The 23,067-nt window shown below is 48.5% G+C and overlaps 1 protein-coding gene across 1 annotated transcript in view; it reads right to left on the reverse strand.

The window, feature by feature from the left end:
• Positions 1-1,981: 1,981 nt before the first annotated feature.
• The window catches only part of St8sia2 (ST8 alpha-N-acetyl-neuraminide alpha-2,8-sialyltransferase 2), a 68,903-nt gene continuing 47,817 nt past the window's right edge, over positions 1,982-23,067 (reverse strand). The window contains exons 5-6 of the mRNA XM_075952822.1: positions 20,593-20,886; positions 1,982-4,941 (exon numbers count right to left, since the gene is read on the reverse strand). Of these exons, the coding sequence (XP_075808937.1) occupies positions 4,656-4,941; positions 20,593-20,886 (580 nt within the window). The 3' untranslated portion in view covers positions 1,982-4,655. The remainder of the gene's footprint in view (positions 4,942-20,592; positions 20,887-23,067) is intronic.

The following is a 23,067-nucleotide window of genomic DNA, read 5'->3' on the forward strand; positions in this document are numbered from 1 at the left end:
AGGGAAGCCTTAATTAGGCCTGAAGAGATTTATCAAACAGCAGCCTCTTGGAGCCATTGGCTTCACTGCCATCTGGATGGATGGTTTCCCACACTGCGACCACGGCCGTGGGAATGATGAATGAGGTCCCACATCTCAACGCCCTCGGGGTCTGAGAGAACCCAAATGGTGTTTGTCCTCCCCAGAAAGAGTGAAAATCAGCCCGTGTCAATGGGCACGTGTGCTGGTGTTCATACTAAGCTTCGCCAAGGGAAGACCAAGGCCCCATCCAGCTAAAGTCAGTTTTTAGTTTTACGATGAGTGCTCCAACCATATGGACTTCTAGAAAAAGCCCTACAGTGAGGGCGGAACTGTGGTGAAAATTCCATGTAGGCCTCTGCCTCAGTTTAATGACCTACTTATTCTGCTTATGTCCAACCCACGTGACTTTTCAGAAGGTTCTTGTGATATGATACGCGCAAAAACGGCTTCGCTCACTACAAAGACCTCTCTAGACACCCAGGACTTAATCAACAAACATTTATTGAGCAACCATTGTGTGCTATGCACCACGCCTAGCGCTGTGATGGATACAGATGAACAAAACAGAGCCCGCCCCTGGCAAGCTTCCAGTCTAAGAACAGGCCTCGGACAAGTGCACAAGTAGCTATAATACAAGGCAGAGCATGGTAAGTGCCATGGGAAAGGGACAAATAAAGTGCTGTGGTGGTTCCGTGGAGGGAGAGAGCCCAGCCTCGGTGGGTCAGGAAGGGCTTCATGGAGGATGCGGTCTCTGCAGGGGCCTCGGGAGGAACTCAAGAGTGATCCAGAAGGCGAGGACTATAAGGCCAAAAGCACAGAGCCAGGAAGCATGGCCCCTTTTCCAGTAATGACAACTCTTCTGGATTGGCCAGTGCAGGGCATGAAGGGACCTGATTGGGTGCTCTGTAATGTCAGGATAAAGACGGGCACATTTTTGTGGGCCAGGGAATCTTATCGCAGGTTTGCGAAGGACTGCAGGGACTGACCATTGCACATGCTCGGGGAGGTCTGGGAGAGGAGAGCACTACCAAGGGGTCCAAGGGACGAGTAGAAGTGAGGTCGGGACTAATTGGAAAGCGGAATGACGGAATGCACGGAAGAGTCAGTGGTCACCTTAGGGTCCCAGATGATGTTGAAAGAGTCATTGGTGTTCTGGTGGGAAGATAAGGGGTCGTGCAGGGAAGATGGTCTACTGAGCTTCAGATGTGTTGAATTCAAGATGTCAGAGCAGACAGTATGTTTACCAAGCAGCATGTCATCCGGGGGCTGGAGCATCCGGTGGAGCTAAGCGGCTAAGGGGAGTGGAGTGGGAGGCAGTCTTTGGGTGGTGGTAGCTAGGTCTGAAGGGAGGCGTGGAACTGCCCGTGCAGCGGGCATGGGCCCGTGGGGAGGATCTTATCTGAAGGAATGGCTACTTTGTGGGACAGGGAGAAGGGAGGGGGAAATGGGCAGATCGTCCTTGGGTCCTTTCTCAGCTCAAGGTAGGAGTGCCAATAAATAACTCATAAATACATAAATAAATATATAAATAAATGGTCGTGGAGGTTGGGATCAGGAAAGGGGTAAAATCTTAAGAACATAGTATCTTGCCCAGGAGAATCCACGGGAGAACTTTGCAGGTAGAGTGGCCTTTTGAGTTAGCACTGAGATGTTGGTCCCAGGAGTGGGCTAGGAAGGAACACTAAGGTGTGGTCAGGGGGGGATTGGTGGCAATAGGGCCTGGAGACCCTGCCAAGGTCTCATAGTGGAGGAATTAAGTGAAGAGGCTATAGGAATCAGACCGAATGCGAGAGGGCTGGTGGAGAGACTGAAGGTACGAGCGGGGAAAAAGTCCCTGGCCAGAGGAGGGACCTCACTCACTCAGAAATGGGAGAATTAAGGTTATAAATGGAAAGGAGAGGCCAAGAGAGTCTGAGGAAAGGTCTCATGTCAAATGCTTAGTATTTTTTTTTTTTTTTTAAATTTGGTGATAGCAGAGGTTAAGGGTAGAGTCACTGGGGGCTCAAAGTAAATGGAGGTCCTGTAGGCTTACGTGGGTGGACTGAGGAGGTGACTGACAGCCAAAAGTAGAGGGGACCGGCTGAGGCTGATGGGATGTTAGGATTGACCGCAGGGGCAGCAATCAAGTTAAGAGGGCAGGCTGTGCCTCTTGGGGAACAGCCAAGGTCAGCCAGCCTGTGCTAAAGACTTCAGTGAAAGCCAGCCCCAAGTGAGTTCTCAGCAGGCAGTCAAGGGCAGTTGGCTGCTGACTGTGAGTTTGCCTGGAGGAGAACAAGGAGAGGGGAAGCTAAGGTTCATAGAGTCCTTGCTGCTCTATGCCCGGATCATGTTGATAGCCAAGGACCTGCTGAGTCAGGGAAATGGCATATGCGGGTAGTCCGGGGATTGCTGACTTTTTCTGGTTAGGTTACAGCCTGCTTAAATCCAGTTAGACAACCGGTCCTCTACCTCCTCTGCAGAGAGAGGATGCTGGGTGGATCTCGGGGTCACCTCCAGAACCTGACCTCTGGTCTGCCACATGGACTAATCTGACATTCAGGGGCTTTACTAATGCAAGACCCTGCTGGTGATTTTACCGGTTCCTCCAGGGCATCGCAAACTTTAGAAATTAAATGTCTTCTAGAGACTTTGAGATCTTTAAGATGAAAGGCTCCGGAGACATGTAAAATATGATGCTAATTATTTCCACTGCTCATGGGGAAGGCTGAACCACTCAGTTCCCCGGGTAGCTGTTAGGGCTGTTGCTTTTTTAAATATTCATTTTATGATGCAAATCCCAAACCAAATCACACGCTTCTTACTGCACCAGGAACGAAGCGAGGAACGTGGAGATGTACAATCGCCATCCTGGTTTAGGGTGGGAGGACGATACACGGGGTTACCACGGTTAATGGTTCTAGGGTGTCTCCATTGTCTCTGTTCATTTCCCGTCAGCCACTGATTTAGAGCAAACGTTGTGTTCTGAATGGCTGTTGATTAATTACGTCAGGCCTCATAGGCTTGGGAACGGCTCCGGATTACTTTCTGTTACTCTGCTCACCTTCCAGATAATACTTTTCTTTCTTATCTTTCAAACATGTTTTAAAAAACTGTTATTTATCAGGCGAGGGACTGCATCTAGCAAATCAGGCTGGATAACGCTTTGCTGCGTGTGACCTGTAAGCCCAACCTCTAAGTTACTGGCAGTGAGCCCAGATTTCCCCTGGAGATTATGTCCCGTGTTTCTGTGTTTGGCTTTGGGCTTTTACAACAAAAACAAGTCTTAAGTGTGAATCTAAATAGAGGGGGGAAAGGATTTTTGCCAAAACTCTGCCGTCATTGCTTGTGTAGGGGGGTGAGGGTGGGCAGGTGTGTAGAAGTGGGCATTAGGACCTCTCCCGGAAGAGTTGAAAGTCTCCACGGTGGAGCTTAGTGTGGCAGGTACGACTGTCAGGATGGAACAGGGATGAGAAGGCTGCAGGGGACCCTCAGAGTGCAGGATGTGAACAGCAAACAGAGTGACACAGAGACCTAGAGCCAGGCGCTTCACAGTCCTCCAGGTGTCCCGGTCTGGGTCTCTGTGTGGCGCCTAGAAAGGCCGTCGTGTACCATTGTGTATGTTTTGAACAGGATGAGACCTATTGTGACTGTGCCCTTTCAAGCATTCGCTGTGTCTTTCTGGCGGTAGACAGGACAGTAGAGTTCTCCCGTGTGACAGTCTCGGAAAGATGGGATGCAGGCTAACTGGGGGAGGTTTGAAGTCCCAGGACCACTTCTTCCTCAGTGGGGCTCAGTTGCTTTAAAGCACACCCAACAAAACGACCATATTTTGGACACTCTTTTGTTCTTTTCTGAGGCGGAGCAAACCCCTGGAAGGTCTCAAGCTTCTAAAACCATGATTTATAACACTCTACCTGTTTAGGGCCATCTGCCGATCCACCCTACTAAGTCCTGGGTGGTCCTTGTCTAACCAGGATACAGGGCTGTCGAGTGGGTTTCCTCCAGCCTGTCTCTGTAGCTGGGAAGGCCTCTCTGGGACACAGGTGCTGTCCATGTGTAGTTTGGGCACTTAAACTCTCAAGTTCCTGAACAAGGTCCTCAGCTCTGTTGTGACCTCCGATGTTTGGTCTCCTTGTGCCTCTTTGCCCAGTGGAACTCCCCAAGTCTCTCCTCCAGGAACTGCACCTCTTTAGACTGGTTCAAACTGTCCTCTCTAGGTCTGGGCTACCCAGAATCCACATCACTCAGAGGTTTGGGGAAGCTGACAACAGGTGGCTCTCCATTCATCCATGAGCCCAGAGATCCGTCCAACCCAGGAGGCGGGTTGTCATCCAAAGTCATGGGACTGGCTTCTTGGCCTGTCAAGTCCTTCTGCCCCCTAAAGATGGACTGAGTCTCCATCTGGTCCAGGTGGGTTCTCCACACCTTCTTCCTGTGGCTTATCTGCCTAACGCTAGATGAACACCACACAGTTATAAATACTCAGGTCAATATATATATGCAGGTATAGATATATATATTCTGGTCACTGTTTTACACTTTAACAAAGGAAACCTCTATCCTGCTTGTTCTATTGTTTGTGCCAACCCGACTCCCATCTGCCTGTGGTGTAGCTGGCAGGAAAGTGAGCCACTGAGTCCCACGAGCTGCCATCCTTACGTAGCCCCGTCACACTGGCCGACCGTCAGTTTCAATGCTCCCTGCTCATGCAGGCTCTTGAGGGCCTTGAATTCCAAGGGCATGGTGTGGGGGCTGGCCTGGGAGGTGTAGCCGTACTTGAGGCTGTCATAATAGTGGTACTTGACGGGGTTCTGATTCTGATCCAGTGGAAAGGGCCAGAAGCCATAGAGGTAGATCTGATTGCAGAAGCGTGTAGCCAGAGTGTACATCAAGAGGCCAGTAGTGGGTCTTTTTATGTGAACTTTGTTGGTCAGCCAATATCTGGATAAGAAAAAAAAGTTAAGAAAGATAATAAGATCTGGGAAGATGGCTCAGCTGGTAAAATGCCTGCCTTGCGAGTATGAGAATCTATTTGGATTCCTTAGCACTTATGTAAAAAAAAGAAAGGCATGATAGAATATACCAGCAACCCAGTTGTGCAAAGGTACAACACACGCATGCAAACATTCATTCGCACATGCACACATGCATCCACTAGCGATATACATTATAAATAAACACACACAGAAACAATAAAGAAATGTGTTTGTGAACACTTCCCAAAAAGAAAGAAATTCTATTCTGCCCAGCAGCCCACCTCCTGCCTCCTGTGACTTCAAGTCACATGTCCTAGGCTTCCTTCTCGGGAGATTGACAACTACTGCTGATTAAACCAGGACTACGCCTTGAGTTGGAGCTTTCCTGTGCATGCGTCCGTGATGTCTGGGGCACCACGATAAAAACTGGCACCCATGGTTCCCCATGTGGGAAGCGGCAGTACCTTGTCTTGAACACAAGACCCATTGACAACTGAAGCAGGGTTGGCAGTTTTCTGTAATGGGCCGGGCGATAAATGCTTTTGGGCTTGCAAGTCTATGGCTTCAATTATGACTATGCAACCATGCTGTAGTTAGAGCATGAAAGAGCCACCACCAACATACACAAATGTGTTCAGGTTTGGTCACATTTTAAGGAATGTTTGTTTGCCTAGTGCCCACTGCCTCACAGACGGTTATTAGTCTTCTCCACATCATATAGGTAGACTTCTTTCCTCTCAGTGTTCCCAGAAGCCCCACCCTCTGCGGCAGCTGACCTTCCCTGACCATGTGTATAGCTTCTCTGCAGAGCCAAGGAGCTCTGGCCTGCAGGGCTGGACTCTGTCTACACGTTAGTTCCAAAGATCTGTCACTGGATCTTACTAGCCATCTTGATTAGGGAGTCAGTGTTTCCTGTTGTTGGGGCTCTGTCAAAGAGAGATGGGAGGAAACATGGAGAAGGGCAGGGAGCAGGTTGTTGACGAGACAGCTCAGCTGTGTGTCTCTCTGTGCCTTAGCCAGAGCCAGAGCATGGAATGGACCATCTGCGTTCTGGATGAGGACCCATGCCCGGAGGATGGAGGTCTATAACTCAGACGGCCCTGTTGCTAGCTCTCTGTGTCTTTGAGAAAGTCACTTCTCTCTGATGGACCTTATTTTTCCCTCACACATAGTCCAGATACCTCCAGGTTCAAACATTCCACAAGAACCTAGAAAAATCTCTGCAAGTGAGAACCCTTCTGCTTGTTGTGATTCTTGCTGTATGGATCCAGAGTTCACCCTGAGTGGTCCCCACCTGTTTATTTGTGGTTAAAGCTCTGTTTGACCCTGGCTGCACGGCTCTAATAGCCAGGCTCCTGTTCCAGTGCGAAGGCAGGATTGCTGACCACTGAGCTGGGCCAGTGTGTCTCTAAACCAGATCCAGAGCATGATTTTCTGTCTTTAAACAAAACACCTCCATGGGACTGCATCCCATGGGCTCAAACTTGCCACTCTTCCACTAAAGGGAAGGCCAGTACCTCAAATGAGCCAATTAAATTCATGCTGGAAGTGGAAGGACACTAGAACATAACATTTATTTGTTGATGTGTGTATGTGTGTGTGTGTGTGTGTGTGTGTTCTTTGCAGCGACTTTAGCTGGCAAGGAGGGGTGGGGATGTAAAGGCTTCCAAGAAGTCCAAGAAAACTCTTTACACACCATGGCTTGTTCTGCAGCTCAAAAAAAGGAACCCAAAAGATTCCAGAGTCCACCCTAGAGGAGTTCCTTGCATCTCTGTTTGGAGGAAGCACTGGCTCCTGGATCAGATGAAGTCACAGATGCCTAGAAACCCATGCAATTACAGTAAAGTATGCAATATTTCCAGGTTTGCTCAAATAAAAGGTGTTCTGAGGACTGCCACAATCTGCCCCTCCAACAGAACTTGTCTGTCTGGTGTGATCTCCATGTCACTTTGGACCTTGAGATAGAAAGCAGTGGTCCAGATGGTCACAACCAGGCCTATGATTCTTCTGGGCACAGTGGGAGCTGGGCGGTCCTTTGGGCAACCATGGTTGTTCTGTAGGTCTGTCACTTGGAGATCCTTGTCCTTGTGTCTCCTCCTATTTTATGCTGTATGAACCTAGAAACGTCTTAGCAACTGCTTTTCCAACAGGGAATCAGATGGAGTGAGAAAATGAGCCGAGCAGCGGCTCTGGCAACTGCAGGCACAACACAATTGGAAAACAGCATGGAGCAAGTCTGTGGACACAATACAGACCTGTCCTTTCTTCTCCATACTGCTCACGTTTCTATGGTGATGGTCGGCCACTGTCCTCCAGCTCCCTCTCACAGCCTCCTGGGCAGCTCTCAGAAACCTATCCCTGTTCTTCATGCATTTAAATTCCACAGTGGGTTCTCTGCAGGACCCTCCCTGGCTACACCCTTAGCTTTGCCTTTCCCTGGCAGCACCAGCCTTCCCAGTATGATTGGCCACAGCTCTCTTCCAAGGCCCTGTGCCCTGTCATAGTGTACTCCCCCCCCCCCATCAAGATGCTGTTGCTCTTTTGTTCTGGCCTCTGGGCTGTAGCTGAGGTCACCTGCGTAATAATTTCTTTCCCAGGCTGCTGAATTCTCACGGGACTGTAGGGCACATGCTTGCTTTTCCGTTATATGCTGGGTTCTCGGGGGGGGGGGGGGCTCATCTGTCTTGCTTGCTGCCTCTGTACTGAGGCGCCAGGACTGTTGAAGAGGTGTATTATCACTCAGGAGGAGGGAGGGCTGATTTGAGAATGGGGGTGCTGTGTTTAGTCTTTCCTCCCCTCACTCGAAGATTCCACAGGGCTATCGCCTACTTTCAGTGGGTTAGGGTAGGGGCAAGGGTTGGGGTACCACTTGTCTAAAAGAAAATATACTGAGAATGCGAGGGGCAGCCTACGTGTTGTGAGTCCCGCTGTGGTCCAGGATGGGTTAATTGATGTCCCTCAGTGGCTGGGAACTTCTTCCCTCTGGTCACAGGGAAGCCTGGGTAGATTGAACACAGAAGCAGTATGCTGGCCTTTTTGTGTCTGCTCTGCTCCCCATAATGCAAATGGGCCTGGAACTCTGAGGAGGGAGGATCTCCTCCCTAGTCCTCTTGAGCATAGGAGGCACCAGCCAGGCTGAATTCACATTAAGACCCACACCGTGTGGCCCTGGACATATATGGTTTGGAATCGATAGGCTAGGTAACATCAGCCAGCCTTACTGTAGATGAGAGAACTCTATGGGGACCATGAAGCTGGAGATCCTAAGACAAGTGGGGAATTATTACCACTATCCCAAGAATCCACAGGATACCTGGACCACTATTGTGCTTACTTGGGTGTTTCTAAAAGGCTCTTTTGTGATGAGGTTTTTTTGTTGTTGTGTTTTTATTTTATTATTATTTTTTTTAAAGATGATACCCGAAAGGACAGCCAGTAATGGCAGGTCCTCCCACACATCCTGGGGAATGTTCATCTGCCTTAACTGACACACATTCATACTGGGGAGCTTGCCCTTTGCTAAGCTAGCCTATTACATCTCAACCCCGACGCCAAGTTTCTTAATTAGTTGCCCACTGTAACACCAGGAGCTTCAGCAGATGCCTAGGGACCCACTCCCAGTAGCCTGCCCACCGAGATCCCTACGGTGCCCTCCGTTAAATCCTGCTCTGACTAGGAGGTGGATCTTTAGAAAGAGCCAAATACGGGTTACCTTTGGAAGGGAAGCGGGGACAGAGTCAGTGTAAGGACAGGTGAGAACTCAGCCAGCTCAGCAGCCTGGCAGAAGGAAAATGGAATAAACTGAGAGTTGGGCTCTAGGAAAGAAAAATGGGTGTGCAGTCTCAGTGTTGTCGTATAAAAGGGGGCAGTGGTGACAGTGGCATCTCCAGGAATGACCAGTTTATGGTTGCACTGAAGGCTGACACTAAGATTTTCTGATTTAAGGAAAAAAAAATAGCACCGATATTCGAATTTTTTTCATATACATTCTCCAAATTTTAAACTGTTGGTAACTAATTAAAATGCCTTTAGAACATGGAGTGTATTCAGTGGTAGAACACTTGCCCGGCATGCACGAGGCTCTGGCTTTAACTCCCAACACTGTCAAAAATTTATTTCTTTAAAAATATCCTGTGAGACCTTATTGGGTGGGTCAGATAGACTAGGCCTGAGGCTAGGATAGCAGCCTCCTGAGTTAGCCTGCGCTTCCTCTTTGGGTGAGCAGAGGCAAATGTAGTGGACAAGGGAGGTTTTCTAGAACAGAAGCCAGATTCATAAGCACACAATTAGACAGGGTTTGGCTATAAAAAGGTGTGTTTCCGAGTCTTGGCCTCTGGGGCATTTTTCACCCTGTGGTGATTTCATATGAGTCAGAGTTAGGGCGGCATGGCTGTAGCTACAATTAGCGTTAGCCAGAGGCCATCGAGCTGTCCCTGACATTTTCCAGGGACACGTGAGCCACGGGTGGTGCCCTGTGCGTGGGTTTATTGGTGCTTCCTCCCTGAGCTAACGCTGCCAGATGCCATCCTAGGGATTTGTACTTTGTTTACTTTCTGATAGTAGGGCCTTAGCAGGGGAAGGCTTTCAGTAATGGATTTCTTTTTAGGTCAGTAGTGCTATGTCCAGAAAAGGGGTGGGGGAAGAGGTGAGTTTAATCAATGGGACAGTCACCCAGCGAGCAGGGGAGGGTGACATATTCATGCTGGGATCTCCCCCACCCCATACCTGTCTCCACCTCTGCCTAAGCTTAGTTTCCCCAAATTAAGTGCACGCATTTCACCTTCATGGAAACAGTCTCTGTTCCCTTTGTTCCTCTAGCTCCTCCCTGGCTCTCAACCTGTAATCACCCTACCTGATCACCATGAGCTTTCCCCGTACTCCTTTTCGGTGCTTAGCAACTGGGGCCAAGGCTTACTTAGTTAGATTCCTTTGTAGGATTCAGTCATCCAGCCCTCCCTGCCTGCTGTACCTGAGGACCTAGACAGAGACGATAGCATTTCTCCTCCACACATCCCAGCATCCTTACGACTAAGCTGGGTCATACCAGCGGTTCTAGCGCCCAGTCGACAACAAGAGAAGCTTCTTCTACTTCCTCTTTCCTGATCTGGAGATGGGTTGCCTAAAACAAGATGCATCCATCACGGATCTCCAGACCGCTGACTGGAAGAGAGCCTCGAACTACTCTTACCACATTCGATAAGAGTGAGAAGCAAAGACGGCTGGGACTGGAGGCTTTGTCGTTGTAGCGGGTCTGGAAATGGTGGTCCTGAGGTCTCTGTGTGCCAAATATCTTCTATACAAATAAAACTGAAAAAAGGGGAAGATGTGGGGAAGCAGAAAGGGAACGCTCACAGTGTGTACAGCTTTGGAAGTGTAAACAACGGGGACAGGAAGAGGACACCCAGCTCCGCAGATCCAGTGCCAGATTTTCCACCCAGAATTGCTAACTGGGGAAGGTGTTAATGGCCCACAAGTTTCCAGCATAAATCGGAAGTGTGATGGCTCTTGGCAGAGGGACCCACTTACTTCCGGCTCTGCCTCCAAGGTAAACAAGAACTCCTGAGCAGCGTCTGACAGGGACACAGGGGCTCTGTTTAGTGAGCAGCTTGTAATAGAAGCTGACTGTGTTATGTAGGGACACATCATTCTAGATTTCCTTTCTGTCTCCTCAGTCACTCTGGCCAATTTAGAGACTGTACGTGGCTGACTTGCCGAGGATTCCATTCCTTGGGATAACAACTGGGTGTTAAAACACAAACTAATTAATTTTGCCTTCCCAAACGAGGTCAGCTGGGTGCATCCAGAGAGTTGTATTGACAATGCACCTTTAATATCCTAGTCTTGAGATTTTAATTAGAAGGCAAAGTAATCTCAAAGAAGGCGGTAATTATTTTTCCAATTGACCACCCCAATGACTGTGACAGTTAAGCACCGTATTTTATGAGCATGGACAACAATCAATGATGATTGCCAAAATATTTTCATCTTTAAAGTGCCTCCTTCCGTCCCTGGATTTTTGGATACGGTATGTGGTGAGAATAGCGGCTGCCACTGGTTAGCGGTTGTCCCCCCCATATGGGACAAAGAGGACTTTCTCTAAGAAGCTAGTGACACTGTGGGACAGGCCCGTAATGTCCTTGAAGGGAGATGTGAAGGGCACTTGGTTATGCTTTGTGTAAACCTGGCAGCAGAACATGGAAGGGAATTCACTCTGATCTGAAGGTACCACAGCTCATTGCTGTTCTTTCCTTGGGTGTACACTGAGGTTTCTTTTGCACCCTGGTTTATCTCAGGATGAACCTGCCCATTCCGCATAACAGGTAAGTTCTGGCTTTTATCTTAGAATCTGGGGCTGTTGTCAAGAGTTGGTAAAAAGTTCAGTTGGTAAAGTGCCTGCCTTGCAAACATGAGAACCTGAGCTTAAACCCTCAAAAGCTGAGGGTTAGCCTAATCTTTGAGTCTTGAGTCCTGTGCTGAGACACTCCCTCAAAAAAATAAAAATAAAAAACAAAACAAAACAAAAAAAAACAAGTAGGTGGTTGATACTTGAGGAAAGGCACCCAAGGTTGACTTACATACACACATATGGATGCATATTTACTTACACACACACACACACACACACTACTGAATCCACGAGAATGAGGGAGGCTTCTGGTCTCTAGGTATCCAGGCTTACTTACACCAATGTTCTACCTAAGTTCACGTATACCTGAAACATGACCGGACTACCAAACGTTTCAGTGACCCTATGAGTACAGGACAAAAGCAATGGCTACTCAGGTTGGATACACCAGTGATCTGGGCCTGCAAACCATCCTCATCACCACTCTACCCAACTGCAATTGCTGCATCTTGGTTTCCAATGAAGCCCTTTCCTAAGGTTTATTGGTCAACTGCTCTTGAATGCTCTCAATTGTCACGCATCTTCCTGCTGAAGCCTTCAGAACCTCCTTGAATGGCTTTGGCTCTGTGTGTTGCTTCCCTTACCACAATGCTTTGTTTGCCTCTCATTTCCTCCCTTCCTTTTTTTTTTTTTTTTTTTTTTTTTTGGTTTTTCGAGACAGGGTTTTTCTGTAGCTTTGGTGCCTGTCCCGGAACTAGCTCTCGTAGACCAGGCTTGCCTCCAACTCCCAGAGATCCGCCTGCCTCTGCCTCCTGAGTGCTGGGATTAAAGGCGTGCTCCACCACCGCCCGGTTTTCCTCCCTTCTTAATTCTGTAAGGAAGTTGATTGACTTCCTATGTCGGTGTCACCCTAGATCCTAGCATAAGGCATGCATGAAGTGCACACTTCACAAATCTCCAGTGATGACTGGCAAGTTGAGCTCATGGGTCACCGTGGGGGGACTGCCAGGAGAGGTGTGTGGGCTCACTCAATTTTATTCAACACATCCAGTGGACCAGGACTGTGCATGCGACAGCTAACACCAGTGTAGACCACACATTGTTCCAACAAAGGAATAAAAACCATGATGCTGGTTATTTGAGGGGTCCCTCCTGTTACAGCGCCTTGCATGTAGTGAGACTGTTTTTCAGACTTAACTCTCACCTGTAACCCTAGAGGGCTCCGGAAAGACAATTTGTTGAGCTTAAATTTGTGGTCAGATTCTAAAGTTTAAACTGATGCCACCTACAAACAGATCTTATTCAATCTTGTTCATAACCAAAGGAATCCAGTTCTGAACAATAATCAGCTGACAGTTTTCAGTGGCTTGGTAGAGACGACAAAAGTTGATAGGACATAGTTTGGAGAGGTTCTGGGAAAGCAGGTACCTTCAGTAATTGTAGGTGAAAGTAAATTGGTACCTGTTGCTAGGGAGGAGACTTTGGCGCTATCCATAAAAATCAACAAGGCATGTATCCATCTCCCCGTTTAGAAGACACGTCTAAAGAGCAAGCCCACAGATGCATAGGCGTTAGCAGAACTCATCGTAAGTGATGGATGGATGGATGCCTGATTACTGCAGCCAAGACTGGGAACAATGCCTTTGCCTGCACAGGTGATACGCCAGATGTACCACGTCTGGCCAGGCAGCTTTGCGGGACCGCGAGGTGATGTGTATCCATATGGAATAATTTTGGGAGTTTAGAAAGGTGTGAGGGAACACACATTCCCCATGTGTGAAAAGAGACATAGATACCAAGAGCCAGTTTCACTGCTTGCCTCTTAGAGGAAGACAAGCGATGAGGAGTTTAACTTTCTGTCAACCAAACTTCCCTCATATAATTTAGATTTTTCTTTTTATAATGTGCACTGTTATTTAACACACACACACACACATTAAAAATGAATGAGGCTGGGAGATAGCTCAGTTCTTAGCGTGGAGATGTGAGCCTGATCTCCAGAGCCCGTGTTTAAAAAGTCGGGTGTGCTGGGACATGTTTGTAATGCCAGTGCTGGGCAGAGAGAGACAGGGAGACCCCTGGGGTTTGCTGGTCAACCAGTCCAGTTTAATTGCTGAGCTTCATTTTCCTGTAAGAGACTGGGCATGGGGAAAAATGTGGATGATTCTTGAGGAATGTCATCTCTGGTATTGACATCTTGGTACACCCTTACACACACATATATACACACACACACATATACACACATGTACCCACATACATACACCATCACTATCCACCACCACACAAGCACATACATGTACACAAATAAATAAATGCCCAATACTACGACTGTCTTTCTCTTCTATAGATGGTACTTCCAGAAAGATAACTCTAGTTCCTTGATTACCTGCCCACTGGAGCAGAGTGGGACCAGCCAGGAGAAGGATGTGGACTAGGAATGCACACTCTAGCCTGGGGTGGCATCCCTGGAGAGAGTGTCATCTCTGTGCTGGGGTGTCCCTTTGTTCTCTGCACCTTCCACCCTCTCACCCAGCCCCCTCTCTGGCTTCTAGGCTTCTGTTCACAGCGACAGGTGGCAGGGCCCCCTCCCTTGACTGTCCCTTCTAAGCCCTGGCAGGAGGGGACCTGACTCAGAGCCATCCCAAGACCAGGCTCAGCATTGCTGGTACTTAATTTGGCACCAATTCACAGGGTGTCTGATGTGGGATTTCCCTCTGTATGCTGTGATTACCATTGATTAATAACGAACACTGCTTTGGACCTATAGCAGGACAGAACTTAGGCAGGGAAAGCTAGGCTGAATGCTGGGAGAAAGGAGGCGGAGTTAGGGAGAAGCCAGGTAGCCCTGCCAGAGACAGACGCTGGAAATTTGCAGATAAGCCACTGCCTCCTGGCAATACACAGATTAATAGAGATGGGTTAAATTAATATGTACGAGTTAGCCAATAAGAAGCTAGAGCTAATGGGCCAAGCAGTGATTTAAATAATATGGTTTCTGTGTGATGATTTTCGGGGCTAAGCTGCCGGGCAGTCGGGAAACAAGTGGTCTCTCTTTGCAACAAATTACTAGCTGCCTCCTTACTACAGGTGTCTGCTCAGGACAAGCAGGCCGATGCCCCGCCCAAGGCGTGGCCCTCTCTGTAGGTCACGGCCTCCCTTGTTGTAATTAAATCAGAACCATTCATGACCAACTGCTGAGGAGTTTTCTTACTGTGCCTCGCTCAACCGCCTGGCTGGCTGTCCACTCTGTTACTCTCCTTCCTGACTAACAACAGCTAGCTAGCCAGGGCACTGGGCCACTCTGCTGGCTCTCAAAGCCTTTGGGAGAGCTGCTCCTCCTGAATCTTTCTTGGTATTCGAAGGTAAGCTCTGCCAGCTCCGGGCTTTCCACAGTGCTCTCTGCTTCTTGCAATGCCCAGGTCACTATCTCAGCTGGGCTGGTAGCTGCCAAGTGTACTGATTCATTGAATCAAAGAATTCTGGAGGGGGGTATAACTGTTAGGGACTGAATTGTATTCCTCAGATTCATTGGTTGAAATCTGTCCTAACTCTTAATACCTTGTCATGTGACCTTATTTGATGATAAGATCTCATAGAAGTATCCAAATTAAAATTAGTCATAGTCAAATTATAGATAGTCAAAATTAGGATGGGCTTTAATCCAAGATATATATCCTTGTAGATGGAAAGGTCCGTGCCACTGAGTGTGAAGACAGCCTTCCTCTGACAAAGAGAGACCAAGATTCATGTTTCATAGCCCTCACAGGGGACCAACCCTGCCTACATTTTAATTTTTGGGTGTCCAGCCTCTAGAGCTACGAGACAACCCATTTCTACAGTTTGACCATCTCAGGCTGGTACTTCGACCAGGCAACCCTCACAGAACAATGTATCAATTCTGTGGGAATGACACGGATTCCCCTCCTCACAGCCCCAGAAAGGGAGCTCACTCTGCCCAGACATTTCAAAAGATACTGAATCCATCATTTCTTAAAGGTGCTACCTTGTTGCTGAGGCTCTCAGGTGTTGGGATGTTTTTACCGTGGGCCAGATGGTTTCCTCCCCCCAACCCCTTTTCCTCACCTGCCCTGCAGCTTCACAGGCTCAATCTAGTGGATCCTCAAGGGCTCTATTTCACCAGCCTAAAGCACCCTGGGAGCCTTTAAGTGTCTGATGAGAGCGGCTGACTGAAGGAAGATATTCTCATTCTCCCTAGCTCCTTCTCTCCCCAAAATGTTTCAAGTCCTTGATTTTTCTGCTATTGTGGTCCTTTTGCAGTTGGGTACCCCCAAGTGCATGTGACTCTTCAAGTGGGATCTGGCCATGCAGAGTAACAAAGCAACCCCTGACCTACCTACCACGCAAAAGATGTCAAAACATCCTTTGCTGTGCCCAGAGAGCATGGGAACCTTTGGGGGTATCCATCCATCCTCTCAGTTTCAAGTCACCATTGTTTTCTGCCTAGCTGGAGAGTTTGGGATTTGTCAGAATTCTCAGTTTCTTCCCTCTGATTGGCTTAGGTTTCACTCTGAGACTCTGAATACCGAGACTTTCACTAAAATCATCTCACTTGTGAATTTGCTAAGTGAGCCACTGGCAAAAATGGAGACAGGGTCTGAGCCTGGCTGCCAGGGTCGCAGAGGTCTCGATAAGGTCAACATAAACGTATATGATGAATGAGAATGCTCAAAGGGTCAGTGGATGGGTAGGTGGAGAATGGTTGGTCGGTCTGGCAGGGCTATGGGGAGGTGGTGGAAAGATATGTAGACATCTCAATCTTATATAGGCAGAGACCAACTCTGGCTCCTCTCTTCTCATCTGTAAGAGAGACACTTTACCTAACATCTGAGTCTTGATTTCCTTCTGGGTTAAAGGTATCCTACCCACAAGGCTGTTCCAGCTGAAAGCTAACATTTGCCCCTTTTATTCTCCTGATTGTTAAACAGGACGCACGCAGCTCTTTTAGTTGCCACGAAGAGCCTCATCACCACAGCTGACCGACACTCTGTGTAAATGAAGGAAGTATGCAGATGGCGCATACCTGTCTGCTCTCCCTACAGTCAGGGACCCTGGGACAGCACACCGTGATATTTTCTGGTGAGCACTCCTACTTGCAATGTTTCTTTCTACCTCTCTTATGAATCCCTGGATGGATAATCTTCCTAAACTGGGCTCACAGGTGTCTGTAGTTTTCCCATATCTAAAAACAAATCAGAGTCAAGATGACTGCCCCCATTGTCCTTCCGGTGCAGCTCAGTTTAGAAGAGGCCACGGTCAGCGGCTCAGAGGACATAAAATTGTGGTGTCAACTGGTCTTCATTTATTGATGGCAACGGTTCGGTTCGGAAATTTAAGCCATGCACCAGAATCAGGCAGACCTGTTAAAACATAGATTGGTGTACGCTTTCCTACGCCTTGCGGTTCTGAGCGTCTGAGGTGACGTGAGCATTCTGCCTCGCTAACAAACACCCAGGTGATGCTGATGCTGTTCATCCAGGGTTTACATCGAGAGCCGCTGGGGCAGCAAATGGAACTGCAGGTCAGGGATCAAAGATCACCTCACTTTGTCCAGGCCACAGATCCACCACCACTGTCTTTGCGGAGAAAACAGGAGTGGAGGGTTTTGTTTTACCTCTGTATTTTGTTTTTATTTTCTTTTGGTAGTGCTGGGGATCGAACCCAGAGCTTCACGTATGCAAAGCAAGAGTATGTACTACACTCCCAGCCTATCTTTATCCTTGGTAGCCTCAGTATCATCTTCCTCTATTGTTTGCTTGTTTGTTTTGTTGTCTGCCTGAAAGATAATGCATTTTTTTTTTTGGCACTGTTATTGCTTCTCTTACTACTTCTACAAGCTGAAGTCCATTTTGGCTTTGGTAGTCTTGACTTTATTCTTCTAGAGTTCCTTTGCCGTTTCCTGGTCACGTGCGCTAGAAGTAAGCAGAAGCTGATGAAGAGCAATGGAAGGGTCCAGAATCTGTCCCTTACGAGGCGGCCTTGAGCAAATGGGTTACTCTATGAGGCTCAGTTTTTCCATCTTTAAAATGGGGATAATGGGACTAAGTCTAGTCTTGTGATTACATGGGACAAGGCTCAGCATGGCGTCTGGCCCCTAAGCATAGTAGCTATGATAGCATTGTGCCCCACATCTATTTTTCCGTTTTTCATTTCGGTTCCGCCACAGCACATTCAGAATGTGTGATGGAACTGGTGACGTCTACGCATGTTTGCTTCTCTTCAGAAGGCTGTCTCGTGTGCAAAGAAACAGCCAGGTGAGTCAGGGAAGACAAACCCATCTGGTCCAGGGATAAGAAGGTTTGAAGAAGATAGTATCCCACTAGATGCTATTATGTGTGTTGCGACTCTGAAGTGTTTGGACAGTTCACCTTGTCCTGACTGTTGGGAACGCTGCCCCAGGCCCTGGATAACTGCTATGTGGACACAGAATCTCTATGCCAGGGTGATTGCTCCCAGGCCCACTGAACTTCTCCGGCCCCTGCAGATCTGGACATGAAGAGGCACAAATCCCCACTGCACCCGATAGACTGGGAGGCAGATGCCACGAGTCTATTCTTGGTTGTGCGGCTTACTGGCTGGGTCACCTTGTATGGATCACCGGACGTTCCTGAGCATTAATAAGTGAAGATACTGGCATGCCTCAAAAGTTGCCTCTCCTTGGAGATCCTCACCAGCACCAGCGGCGCGAGAGTGCTGTATTCTCCAGGTCCCCACAGACGTGTGTTGTCTTCTGGCCACTTTATTAATTTGTTTGATGACAGCTATGCTTCTAGGTGAGAAGTGGTACCCCGCTGTGGTTTTATGCTCTCTGCAGTCATCTGCAATCCTGAATGGCTTGTCATATGCTAATTATCCAATTGCGTGTCTTCTGTGGAGAAGTGTCTATTCAAATCCTTCTCCCATTTTCTGAATTGGGTTGTTTGTGCTTCTGCTGTTAACGCTGTAGGAGTTCTTTACAGGTCCTGGATGTTCATCCCTCACCAAACTTACTACCTCCAAATATTTCTGCCTATTCTATAGGTTTTTTTTTTTCACTTCCCCAATTGATCATCATTTATACACAGTCGGTCCCCTGCCTTCTTCTCCACCATCCCTTGGACATTTCTCTCACGATTTCACTCTGCACCCCTTGCAAATATGTTCTTTCATTTTTTCAGTGAACCCCAGGTAAGGCCAGAGATGGAGGCAAGTCCTTTCCCAGGGACACAGGCTGCCCACTTTCTCACCCCAAGGCATCTCTTCTTTTCCCTCCTCTCCTGGCTCAGAGCTGGAGGTGGGGCAGCCCACCTGTTGCCCCTGCAGTATTCCCTCTTGGACTGCGGGCAGAGAGAGCTGCCTTCTTCCCCGGGATCAACAGCCTGTTTGTTTAAAGGGCTCATTACTGCAGCTTAATGCTATTTTGACAGATGAAAGTGAGTCAATTATAGCTAAAAATAGCTCTGGCTGCAGAGGTTTCTTCCAGGTGGCTGCCTGGCCCATCCAAAGGACTTTTGCTCTTGTTGCAAAAGTTGTCTGCCCCAGGTTATCTTCCAGAACCTCCAAATCAACTCAGGAGGGGCCTCCTTCCAGGAATAAAAGGCCTTCAAGGCTTGGGGCCTAAGCCCCGGAGAGCGAGGTTACTCTGACAGACCCACTCTGACAGAACTCAGTGAAAAGATGCTGAAGAGGTTCCCTGGGGCCTCTGTGTCCCTCTGGAACAGGGGTCACTCTGTCCTTCCACCCTCGAATGTGGTTACCCTTGTGGTTTGTTTCTTGAGATCTGTCTTGGGACCGGGATATTCCCTGTGATCACACATAACAAAATACGTCCAATTTTGGTCATAGCCATGAATGTCTTAGGGTCATCTTTTATTCATGAGCATGGGTTTTATGAAGGGGATTCAGATGGCTTTCCAGTTATTATGTTGAGGTGCCACCTTGGAGCATTGCCATGTGCCTCAGTTGGCAAGAAATCAGTTCTGGGGAGCGTCCACTGTCTTTGGAGTAGGGCTGTGATTGGCCCGTTGGTTGGGTGGACAGTTGGATAGGTCAGTAGGTGATACATATTCCTGACAGACATATCAAATCTATATCTAGGCAGGTACCCAAGTCTTCAAAACCTACTCCCTCCCGCCTCACCACCTAGGCTTCCGTAGATTCTCTCATATGCTAGAATATAGTACCACCATCCACCCATGTGCTTAAGCTCTGACCCCAAAATGATGTAACCAGAGATGCACCATCAGACTGCACCTTTGCCCAGAACCGTCCAGACAAACTATTCCTGAGTTTCCAACTAACAGCAATTAGGAAAAACACAGGTACTGTTTTTTTCAGGATTCTAAGATTTGGGGGTGACTTCTGACCCTGTCGTAGATAACTGGAACCAAGGGAGTGAGGGCTTACCATCCAGCTCTGCTGCTTGCTGTGACCCAATTTGTGACCCCAGGAAGTCTCCTGGCCCAGAGAGAGCCCTGGGGAGTGGGCCTGTGCCTGATCTCACAGTTGGGAAGAAATAAGCAGGAAGTTAGGAATTACCAGTCTGGCTGGGCTGCTGAAAAGCCCAACTGGTTCAATGTGGATTTAATCAATTAAAAAAAAATTTTTTTTTTTTACTGTTTTGAGACAGGGTCTCATGCAGCCCAAGCAGGCCTTAAACTCACTTTGTTGCTGAGAATGGCCTTGAACTTCTGATCCTCCTGCCTCCCTCCAGAGCTTTCAGTCACCACACCCTGGTTGTGCAGTGCTGGGGACTGGACCCAGAGCTGAGTACAAGAATCAAGGATGGTGCTGACAATGTGTTTACAATGACAGTGCATCTGTATTAGTTGCTGTCCAGATGTTATTTCATTTAGTCTTTACACTCTGGCAATGTTACCCTTCCCACTCCCGATTACTGATGAGGAAATTAAAGTCTACAGTGCTTCGGGTGACATGTTGAAGTCAAAGCCATTTGCTCCTGGTGGAAACCACCTACCTGAGATGGCGGGTATGTGACAATACCTGTCACCATCTTCCTCCCCAAGTCCATTGCATCTGTTCGCATCGAGCCTCAAAGCAACCTCCAATTACTTTCTTAAGAGCACAGGGAGTAGGGAGCTCACCCAGACGAAACCCATCTGCCAACCGCCCTCATTGCTGATCGAGCTTCCAGAAAGGCCAGGAAGCTCGCTAAGAGCATTCAACTAACGGTGTGGAGATGGAAGCGCATCTGAGAGGCAGCCCTGTTTGCCACTCACACCCAACCCTCCTCAATGACGCCACACTCACCCTCGGACTGCGTGCAGCAGGCGCAGGGAAGGGTAGGCCGTGCGGACGTTGACATGATGCTTCAGGATGAGCGTGTTAACCCACTCCACACGTTCTTTGCCGCCCCGGGCCATAAAGGCAGGGATCCACAGGATGCTGCCGTTGAGGCCATGCAGCCGCTGCAGCAGCTTCTCCCGCCACGTGGCGTTCACCAGGTCCTCAAAGGCCCGCTGGATGACTGAGGGGTTCATAGTCACTAGGTCTGTCTTGAGGCCCACGTCCCGGGCATACTCCTGAACTGGAGCCAGGTTGCACCTGAGGGGTAAAAAGCAACCTGGTCATTTGGGATGGTCCTTCTGACATGAACTTTACCCTGCCCTCTGCCTCCTCTTGCTTCTTTTTTTCTTTCTTTCTTTCTTTTTTTAAAGATTTATTTATTTATTATGCGTACAGTATTCTCAGTATTCTGTCTGCATGTATGCCTGCGGCCAGAAGAGGGCACCAGATATCATTACAGATGGCTGTGAGCCACCATGTGGTTGCTGGGAATCGAACTCAGGACCTTTGGAAGAGCAGGCAGTTCTCTTAACCATTGAGCCATCTTTCCAGCCCCTTCTTGCTTCTTTCTTTCTTCTCATGGATGCATCATGGGTACTTGATTGGTCCCAAGCGTTTCCCATCTCTTTCTTCCTGTCTCAATGTTTTCTGAACCCCTGTCATATCCTTAAACACAAAACACCACTTGGAGGTCAGTATCTAAAAGAGGAAGCACAGTGCTGGCCCTCAGCCCCCACAAAGAGGTGGCTCTTAGTAGGTGTGTCCTGGCCCATTAGGTGACACCTTAGAGTGGAGACTCAGAAGACAGATTTCCAGGTTCAATACTCGGATCTGACACTCTCTACCTGTGTGGTGACTTTCTCAGCCTCTCTGCGCTTCCCGCGAGGCTTCCATGACTTTGGCTGGTGGCAGAGACCACAAGAACAGTGGGTACTCAGGATGCTCCTGGACCATAACGAGAACATAGCCCATGGTAAGTGCTGTCATGTTTCTATCGGGGGGGGGGGTGGTGGTGGTGGTGGTAGGAGACTATCAGGTGTCAGAGCGGGGAGGGAAATCTAAAGGATGGATGAGCAGTGTTGGATAGCGACGGAAGAAGAGCTGGTCTCTAGTTTGTAAAGTCAGAAGATTCCCACAGAGACTTGTTAAAAATAGGATTCCCCAGGTCCTGATTCAGCAAGCCTCAGAGCTTAGGAATTTATATGTATATATGTATATGCATGTGCATACATATACTTTCTAAAAATCTCTTCCTCTTTGGGTTCTAAGCAACTTTAAAAAAAACCACGATGCTATGAAATTTGAGGCACAGGAAATTTGCCCGAGGGCAGGGAATGTGAAGCAGTATGGGTGTTCAGAGGAGGGACATGAATTGGTCTGACTAGCACGGATTCCATCGGTGAGACAGGGAACAAGAGGAAAGTTAGATGAGACCTCAGAGGCTGGATATGCAAGGGCTTGTCACCGAAGGCAGTAGGAAGCCATCCGAAGGGTGCTGAGGGAAAGAGCAAATGGGCCGATCTGTATCCCGCTATCTCCTTGCTGAACCGGTCAGCCTGCCTATCCCCCGAAGGACCGCCTTGGGTCCCTTCCTCCAGAGTTCTGGCCCAGATGTCAAGGGGCCCCTGGGACTGAGTCTGCAGGCAGGAAGCGCTTACTGTCTTCCCTGGAGACCTGGATGGGAAGAACGATCTTTGGATCAGTGGGAATTAATGGAGAACCCAGAGCAAGTATGAGCAGTGTGGAGGCTGCCCGTGTGTTAGCTTCACAGTGTAATGCAGACACCATTTGCCTTTAAGCAACAACCTCTCTTCTTTGCCTGGGGAAGAAAGCCAGTTAAGTGGATAGCACACTGGCCTCGCTGAGTCCTGGGCTACACTGGCCACTTGGCTAGTATATTCTCCCTCCTACAGGTCAGTTCATTTTTACTGTGAACTTGTATTAATAACCCCATTTTAGAGACAGAGGAAGGAAGTCCTCAGCTACCTATTAACTTGCCCAAACTCCCTGAGCCAGGAAGGGAAACTAGTAGGATTTGGAAGCTTGTGATCTCTTGGGAGCCTCACCCCATCCAACACCTCGTCTCCATCCCTTGCCTCAGCTTTGCCTTCTCTGGCTATGGCTAAGTCTTATTGGGGCAAGAAATGCCGGGGACCTCTTCAGATGCCCCTGCTCCATGCCACAGAGAGTGGGAGATGCTTTCAGCACAGTGGCCTGTCTGGGGCCACCCATATCTCCTGCTTACTCCAAGGCCAGCTGAGCCAGGCTTCCAAAACTTGGCTGATTAAATCCCCCCCCCCCCCCCCGACAGGCTCACTGGAGATAACCACTGCTAACTGTAACGGGGCGAAGGAGACAGCACAGGTTGAGTGGGTGTCAAGCAGATTTGAGGGCTGCTCAGGTGGTAGGGAACACACTGACTGATTACTAACATAAGGA

This window comes from Microtus pennsylvanicus, chromosome 18 (assembly GCF_037038515.1).
Source record: "Microtus pennsylvanicus isolate mMicPen1 chromosome 18, mMicPen1.hap1, whole genome shotgun sequence".
In the NCBI taxonomy this organism is placed as follows: Eukaryota; Metazoa; Chordata; class Mammalia; order Rodentia; family Cricetidae; genus Microtus; species Microtus pennsylvanicus.